The sequence below is a fragment of the Gavialis gangeticus genome, unplaced genomic scaffold, assembly GCF_001723915.1.
Source record: "Gavialis gangeticus isolate Ggan-Ray unplaced genomic scaffold, GavGan_comp1, whole genome shotgun sequence".
Classification (NCBI taxonomy): domain Eukaryota; kingdom Metazoa; phylum Chordata; order Crocodylia; family Gavialidae; genus Gavialis; species Gavialis gangeticus.
The window spans coordinates 95418286-95427837 of record NW_017729031.1 but is presented as its reverse complement, the minus strand read 5'-3'; the positions used below and the strand labels follow the sequence as shown (position 1 = coordinate 95427837).

At 37.0% G+C, this 9552-nt stretch overlaps 1 protein-coding gene across 2 annotated transcripts in view; it reads left to right on the top strand.

The window, feature by feature from the left end:
* The window catches only part of SPAG16 (sperm associated antigen 16), a 1224108-nt gene that overhangs the window by 100230 nt on the left and 1114326 nt on the right, over window positions 1–9552 (top strand). For both annotated transcript variants that reach the window (XM_019523400.1, XM_019523399.1), the window contains exons 7-8: window positions 3783–3900; window positions 6975–7044. In XM_019523400.1, coding sequence (XP_019378945.1) covers window positions 3783–3900; window positions 6975–7044 — 188 coding nt within the window. The remainder of the gene's footprint in view (window positions 1–3782; window positions 3901–6974; window positions 7045–9552) is intronic.

Genomic DNA, 9552 nt, shown 5'->3' with positions numbered 1-9552 from the left:
ATACAGAGAATGTAACCTGTTGATTAATGTGTATTTAACAAGACATCAAGAACACATTTTCACCAATAAGACGACAAACTGTATTTCTCATGCAAAGGCTGCTGAGTCAGTCATACATGACAATTGTGCAGCTGTCTCTGCCACCAGATTTCTTCCCTGTAATGGAACTCTCTCATCCCTGATTAACATCATGACACATTCTTGTGTAAAAGATGCAAAATTACATGCTACAAGGAGAACAATTAATTTTGATTTGATACCACAGGAGGAAAAGTGTGAAGCAGAACTGAACAGCTTCCACTGGCTTCCATGTCTTTACAGGGGAGTAGTATTTCTGTGGGGAAAGTGCCTTCTCCATTACAGATTCTCAGCAACTTTGCATATATCAGGGAAGGGTAATAGTTTGGCATACTTGAGCAGAAACACGATAATTTAATGAATGTGCCTTGAAAACAATAGGTGTTTATATACATGCTCTGGGAGTGTGGTGCGGAGGCGGCGCTTTAATTAGAGTGGCTCAGAGAGCTGCTCTAATTAAAGCACTTGGAGTGTCATGTCAAACAAGCTTCAGTTAAAGTGCCCCTGTTGCCATTTTTCAGCACATGGATGCTGATGCATGTGATGCTGGAATCTGTTGGAGCATGGTAATTACTATGCTCCAGCAGACTCCATTAATTGAGTCTGCTCCAACACGTTGTAACTACAGCATTTTGGAGCAGCCTCGCTGCACATGTATAGGCACCCAATAATTCTAAGAGATCTTTTGGTAGGATCATCTGTGTATAAAACTCTGCAAACTAATGACTTCTTGATGTCTGTCTTTTCTCTACGCTGATAAGAAGGTAATAAGGTAAAGTAAGAAAAGATTGAAATGATTCCTATTGCACCAGTATAGACTAAGCAGGAATGGTTCCCAGATCTGCTTCATTTCTCAGCAAGAATCTATCATGTGTCCTTTGACACTTCAAATCTCCTGACTCAAAAATGGTTGAATGTATCATCTAGACATAGGCTCCTCGAACTCTCACTGTGTGGGCAGTGGGTTTTAACACAGACTTGTTTCACAGATGTTCAGAAGATTAGTTTAACTAAAAGGAAGATTCAGTTGAGGAGTCTTACAATATAAAACATGAAAGTATTATACTTTGAGAACACAACAGCAATATATTCTGCCACTCCAGGATGTAGCATATTGAATATGGTATTGAGTATTAGCTGCAGCATAAGATCTCAGAACTGTCACTATCATCAGTTAAGGTTCATTTATCAGTCCTATTGTCCTTTAGATTGTTCACTGAAAACAAATTGGTGTTTGCCTGTGAAACAGTGGTAAAACATTCTAAGAGGTCTCAGCAATAGCTAGCACCTTATTTGATGTCCTTCACCTTTAGGGGAGCTTAATTTAGTTTTTGAACAACTAATGAAACACATTTGAACCAATGGGAGAAATTATTGATTAAAATAATATTATTGCTTCAAATCACATCTGCAAAAAAGCAAATGAAGTATAAGCACTCATGTATAATTTTTCATAAGGGCAGAGTCCTACTGCATCTTATCTTGGATTTCTCCTGATGGTAGTCATAGATTTTTCACATCAGTCACCCTATCTGTGTAAGTTAACATTCACACATGGTGAGTGTGAATCAACCTAAACTTGTATGCATGAGTTATAGGTTAACATTCTGATTCTGATAGCAGCTGATTTTAGCAAGGTGCTAATACTAGGTAATACCATGAGTGTAGTACAATGCTTTTTGCACTTGGTTTTGGAGTTTGATTTTACTATGTGGCCAATTCCGTTAAGTAAGACACTGTAAATGGATTTAATTGCAAATGCATAATCTATTTCAGTAACATGCATATTAATATTTCTGATGCATCGTCTCACTCCTCCTTGGAATTTTAATTGGAAGTCAAAGCTGAGAAGGTAGTGGGTGAATCTGAGGAAGCTGCTGTGCCACATCCTTTTTATACTCTCATCCACAACGTTAAGGAACAGAGTGTAAAGAATGTCCCAGTGGGTACTGTTGTTAAAAGCTCCATTATCAGAGTGACTCCTGGCCACTCCATTTATGTGTACGATTATGCAAAGATTACCTCAAAGACTTCTGGTTATAAATACCGTAATACCTCTTTTTTCTGTTTGTGGTAAGGAGGAATATAAGAATATCAAACTATAATTAGATTACAAGTTGTCCCTTGCCTATTTTATCCTATTAATGCAATTTTCTAACAATGAGCTATCAACATCTGATTTCTGGTAGTGCTTTTTGTTACCAATGGGTCCTTCCCTAATTCTGTAACTTCTTTTGGCTGTAACCTGATAAAATCACTAGGGGCTTGGGGATAGTTATATCTTAGTTATTTTAAAAAATCTGTTTAATTGTTTTAAAACATCCTTTTCAGGGTATTCCCAGATTTTAGGTTCATATTCCTCTACATCCTCCTTAGGATTTACAACTTCCTTTTTTATTTTTATTTGTTGTAAATTTTCCTTAATTTAAATGGAGTAGAGAACAAATGATTAGGAATAATGTGTTTTATATATTATATATTTTAATTGCTAAACCAATACATGAGGCTTTGGTTTTCCTTTAGATATTAACTCATTATTACAAATTCATTATGCTATGCAGAGATTAGGGCCTTTCAGATGGTATTTCCACTAAAGTTTCTATCTATGTTTATGGCTTCTTGAATCTTGATTTTTTCATACATGCAATTTGGTATAATGCAATGGGTGCAAATAAGCCAATATTATACTTGTATTACCCATGGATTCTTTCTTTGTTGGTATTCATTTTCATAATTTGATCATTATGAAATAGCTGCTGGCAGTGAAATTTGTTCTCTCCCTCAGCTAATATTGTCTGCCACTGTACACTATCCAAGTATAGCTTATTGACCCTGCCAAGAGTGATTAGCCTTTAGAATCATATCTTTGTACTGGTTAACTTTTTACAAGCATTGGGCTGAATCCCAAGAGTTGGTTAGCATCTCCAAGTCATAGCACCTCTCTCCAAAATTTGGCCTACTTACATTATTTAGAACTGATGCAGAAGAAAATATGTCACTACTGTTATGTGCATTTTAACTTTAATCTGTCTCTTACTAAAGTTTAGTCTCTTACTACAAGATACCATGAGTTTTTATTTCTATTTACCAACATTCTAGCAAGACACAGCATTTTTTAAATTGTTAAATGTCAAGTATTGTGTTTAAATTATTTCTCCAGGGAGTTACAGTGGAGTAGTCTTATACTTTGATTTCTGAGTTGGTATGAGGAGCTTAATTTCTTATTAATATGATTAAGCATATGTAGTGTCTACTGTAATTACTTTTAAAGAATGTCATATTCCAGTTGATTTTTCAAAGTTAGGAGTCTGATTGGTTGTCAAATTCTATGATCATTGTTCTTTCTCCCAGTGAAATATTGTCCATTTACAAGAAGAAAACAAAGATTAATAAAGACTAATTCATGTAATGCATTTAATGCACTTTGAAGATTGGGGAAGTTGCTGAAAATTGCATGGAGTTCTTAAAATGGTTTTGGTGGAAAGAAATATAGTTCCTAATGCTGAACAACTATTTCTTGTTGGGTTTTTTTCTTGGCATTACAGTAGGGTGGCTGTGTGTTGAATAACATTTGCCAGCTCTTGTGTGGTGACCTTTCTACACTTTATTCTTGTCTCTAGTGTTTGGAAAAAAAATGTTATTTTGATGGAAATCTCTGATTTAACATAATCATCCTTCAAAATGAATTTGTCCTTTTTTCATAGACTGAAGACGCATTATGCATCATATGAGCCAATGTTAAGACAGTTGACTGAAAAATACCAGGCTGTATTGAGACAGAAAATGCTAACCAGTTTGGAAAGAGACAGAGCAATTGGGCAGGTAAAAATCTGCTTAACTACATCTGGCAGCTGGTTCATATTTTTTATAAATGAATAGTAGAATTTAAAGAAGATTATTTTATTGAGTTTCATTTGACTTATTAAAACCATTAGAACCATTTGTTCTCTTGATGCTTTTATTTTCTGAATCTTTAATGCTTTAGGATAATATGGGCAGAAGGAAAATTCAAATCACATTTGCCTTCCAATGTCCTGCATGCGTTATGTGACTGAAGAATCTTCAGCATGCTTATGACTTGCAGCTGGGAATAGCACCAGAGTGGACACATCAGTATGTTTTTGGGTTTGAAGCATGTGAGCAGGACTGCATGGGCAGGGCCTGCCTGGGGCTGTCTTGCCCAATATATGCTGCCATCATAGTGTAGACCAGTAGTTCTCAACTGGGATACCATGGCTCTTTGGGGTGCCATGAGGCTGTGGTGACAGCTAACAGGTAAAACTGCCTTGTGCACTCCTTCAGCACTAGGGTTTTCTAATCAGCCTAAAGTAGGGAAAAAAGCTGCCTTGTGCTATGTAGCCTTTCATGGTCCGGTGCCTGCAACACTCCTCCTGGAAACAGAGGCATGTATGCAACTGGTCTGTCTGCTTCTTTTTCCAGACTGCAACACAGTATTAAGCTGGCTGGATACTAAGAATACTGGTATTAACTGTATGACTCTATAAACTACCTAATTCCTGAAATTCTTCCTTAGCACTATAGGTGATAATGACCCTCCTCTTTTTTGATACGTTTTGATCTCCCGTTAATCAAGCTTGTCTTTTGTTATTTGTCTGTTACCCCTGGGGATCTCTCTCCTCCAATTTCATAGCCCAACACAGTTTTTAATCATTTCTGTGCCAGCTTCTTCCCTCACAACTGGTAAAGAATGCCTTACATTCAAAGCTTGTCTAGCCTTATTCCAACCATGCAGCTGGTCCAATAAAAGTTATTATCCACAAAAATCCTTGCTTCTTGCATAATTCGTGGATCATCATGGCTACAACATCACTTCAAAACTATAAAAGCGTAGTAATGGTGGGGCTGCTGTATACGGGGACCATTAATTATCATGGAGATAATATTGTCTCATTGAGTCCATCTGTTACCTCTTATTCTGTATTTAGATTGTAAGCGCTTTGGGGCAGAAGCTGTTATTTTCTTGTTTACAATGCTTTGCACAATGGGTTCTGGTTCATGCTTCAAGGGAATAAAAGTAAGTGTACAGAATATCAGCAAAAGAAAACTATGACTACAGACTCCTGGAATTTTTCTTCTTTACTAAGGATAGATTTACAAAGAATTAAAGTGCTTTAAAATGATAGTGCTTGATGGATGATCCGTTGTTAACTGTTCTGTCTTTCCAATCTGTTCCACTTGAAATGGAAGTTTGAACTACTGGAACCTTTTAATGGTTAAACTATTTAATTCAGGTTTAAAGTAACAGCTGGCTAGTTTTCTGATACTGGTATAGGAGAGGACAGATGAAACAGTTAGGTTAGTTCAGCCACTTTGTGCTTTCAAATAGTAAGTCCCTACTAGCTTTTAAAACAGATTGATATTATCTTAATGTTGCTATCATACTACCATATTAGGGTCTTGAACCAACCTGGTACTGTCGAGGCTGGGTCTGGCAATCAGCTGATCATCAGACCTGGCCTGGACAGCCCAGGTCTGGAACCAGCTGTGGCCTGCCCTGGATCTGGGACAGTGCTGCCTCTGTGTGATTTGCAGGATTGGGCAGGGGTAGCTCAGCAGTGGTGCAGTCAGGCCTGGAAGAATTTTATGCCTCACACCAAATATCAGGCTTCCTGTCATGCACATCTGGCATAGAACAAGGCCTTTTCAACAACGTCATCTTTGTAATAATAATTTTGCCTGTGTATTTGTCAATGAGCCATCAGCTGAATTATGACTTAATTATACCAAAACAATAGAAGTACTTTAATTTTGGTAATATATTGGTCTTTATGGTAACAATACAGGAAGCTAACCTTAATGCCTAGATGATTGCCAAAATGTGTTTAAACAAGCAAATTAGATGCTACTAAACATGTTTAAGCAAATAGAAAGGTTTAAAGAAATATATTACCAGTTTTTATTAGCATTAGGTACTTCAAAACATACCTTTTAGCACTGTAGTATCAGTATGTCGGGGGCCTGGCCTTCTGACATCATTGATAACTTGCAAAATATTTAGCTCAGTCCTAGCCGGTTAGACAGTATATATTATACGTGGAATACTCTTGACACTTATGTTTCCTGAAGTAGTGGGTATTACACACATTCCTTTGTCCTCCCTATGGAAAATTAGGGTTATAATTTCACTGTAATTTCACTATCTTTGGCTCCCCCGACCCCCTCTTTTTTCTTTTTTTTTAATATTACTTGATTTATAGATTTATGTGCATATCACTCTGTCCCTTTAGGAGACGCAAAGAACTGTAAACAAAGTTGAGACGCAATGAGAATGAAAGACTATGTAAAGGAAAATGTCAAAAGGAAAAGGGTTATTGCCAAAATATTGACACCAAATGGAAGGTGTCTTCAAACAAACAAAAAAATCCAACTTGTAGAATTATCAAATGATCAAATGCTACACTACTAGATGATGAATATTCTTTAATGTGCAACACCATATTTTATGGCCAGTTTTATTGTAACAAAACAGTTTGCCATATTATGTCATAAAGTTAACTTTTAATTCAGTGAGAGATTATGGTGAAAAGGTGATAACACAATTCCCTGTAATGTCTCTGTTTCTGTTGTTTCAATAAATCTGGAAAATTCCCACCAAGAGTTCTGCAGAAGTTTTCTATTTTATTGTTCAGCCATATATATTTTTTAAATATTAGCTATGTTTGGCAAGGTTCCTGAAAAAGGAACAGAATGATATTAGCAATTTAAAATCTTTGTATAATTAAACGGATAGTGAATTAGGTAACTAGGTGGTTATATGTAGTAGTTTTTGCTTAATTATGCATGTGTATGTGTTGTATCATTTTCCGTAATTGTGGGTAAAAAGAAATATGAAGTTTTTGTAATAACTCTCTTGTTCTTTTTTTATTATTCCTTAGGTTACAGGTTTACAAGCTACATTACAGAATTTAGAATCTGGGCGTGCCATTGAGGTCCCTGTGACAAGAGGTAAAATATTCACTTAAATACAAATGTTACATATCTTTCTTATGATGTGATTTAGCTTTTTGTATATATATATTGAAATGTTTACATTTCAAATGTTTTGCCAGCTAGTTTGATGACAAAGTTATGGACTAAAGCAGCAGTTCTCAGCTGCGGCTCTGTGGCTTGCAGGGTGGCAAGCAGGCTTAAGCGGGTCCGCCAAGCCTGGCCTGGCATGCGGAGGAGCTGCCTCAGCCCCTAGGGCTGAGGCAAGTCCTGAAGACAGGGTGGGAGCTGGCCTGCCCTGTCTGATCCCACAGCCTCTGTCTTGTGGGTGTCACTGCGGGATGGTGGGTGAGGCTCTGCCCTGCTGCTGCTTAGGTGAGTGGGGTCCTGGGGCTTCCCACTCACTGCACCCTGGGCCATGCGGGCTGAGCTGGGGAGCCGGGCAGTAGTTGTGGCACAGGTAGCCCATGGAGTTTTATAGCATGCTAGGGGGGAGCCTCAGGCAGAAAAAGGTTGAGATCCTGTGGGCTAGAGATTCTGTTTTGCAGCAATGTCTTTTAAATATTTACTCTCGTGAGTAGTTCCATGAAAGATAATGAGACTGCTTTTAGCAGGAAGGATTGCTTGTATGTGTAAATGTGGAAGAATCATGCCCCAGAAACTGTAGTAGTTTTATGAAAGTCAGTGAAAAGGAAGCAGATAGGACTGCTTTGAAAACCCCCCAATGATTTCTGCCCCCTGCTTTTTGCTTTTTTGGACTCCTGCAGAAAAAAACCCAACAAAACAAGGTCTGGAAAGAACCGATTTTCCACATCTTCAATTTTTGTCTCCTAAATACCGTATATGAATGAGGGATAGGGGTGGAGTAGGGCAACAAGTATTTCTATAAGCTTATTTAATACTATGTTGAATTTTTAACTGTCCTCCAAATCCTTTTCACCTGAGGATATATTAATGCGTTATATTTTATTTTATCATTCAGATTTTAGCAAATAATCTTTGATATGTTTCCTAACACATCTGAGACATAGTTATCTGAATGAAGCCTTCCCAGTTGCTCTCTTCAGGCTAAAATTGTAAGCTCTTGTTCAGCCTCCCTCCGGCCCAAGAATTCACTTTCCTTGGCAGTTTGCTAAAACCAAAGTTCAGCAAGCTGTAGACCAGACTCTACTTGTTTGCTTGTTTGTTTTTAATATTTTTCTATTCTGTTTAATTGAGAACATAGCTGCTTACATTTCTGGAGGGATTTGCAATGGTTCTGTAATGTTACCCAGTGTACTATAGGTATACTAGTTTAAGTTATGGTTTTAATTTTGTACAGAAGCGAGTATCTATTGAACCAATAGGTTCAGTGTGGATCAATAAAATAAATAAACCACAGATATATTGGTATAATGGAACACTATTTTGTAGTATATAATCAGTTTTTTTCACTATTCATAATAATTTCTGATATTCCAAGAATCTGCAATTTTTTTCCTTAAAACACTCTGGAAGCCCCTTAAAGGATGTCCTTTTGTGGAATGCATTCACTGGACCTGTTCCATTGTACTCTTGCAATCTTGAACTACAACTAACAGTGTGAACATTTGTATGAATAGAAAATAGAATGCTCATTGCTTCATCACATAGCAGACAGGGAAATAGAGAATAGGTGTTTTTATTTTATGCTGGTTTACAAGATAAGTTTAGTAACATCCAACTATTCTTTGTGCTGTGGCTTGAGGCTCTGGAGTGTGGGTTCTACTTCTGCACCAGTGTTTTATATTATGGATGCCCCATCTGTCTCCTAGTCATATTATACAATACTTTCATTTGTTGTTTGAATGATTCCAGGAACCATTCTCCTGCTGTTCACAGTACTTGTTTATTCTCCAAAAATCTCAAGAGCACTTTATAATAGCAAAAGTGACAGGCAGAGGAATGCTTATAAATAAATAATATCACTTTACATTTCTAGCGCAAATTATTAAACAGATCAGCCACCCACATGCACATATAAACCTTAATTTATCTCATATCCAATGTATCATATTCCAAGTGATATTTCATTTCATTATCTTTTAGCACCACAGACTCCCATAATTCATACATTTTATTGCACTTCTACAGGTCTCACTTGTATCTCAGTGGGAAATTTCCTATCTTTTTCAGATGCTTTTTGTTGCACATTGAAAGATAGGTAGCATGTTCTGTTGTCTCTTGAAGAGGTTTATGAACACTGTAACATAATTTAAATCTTAAGAGGGAAACATATGTATAGGTACAAACTGGATAAATTTTGGTTGCAATATTTTCTGAATTATAATATGGTATTCAATAAGGAGCTATTGTAAAGAATGGAGTTGATAAGCTTACTGCAGCCTGTGTTGCTTAGGATGTCCACCACTGTATTTTGTACCAGTTGTAGTTACTTCAGGGCTGACAGTTTCATGTCCAGATATATTACGTTGTTACTTTCCAAACAGGACGCAACTCTGGCAAGTTACTGTCAAAGATCAAAGTCTTTGATTTCAGATGCCGATG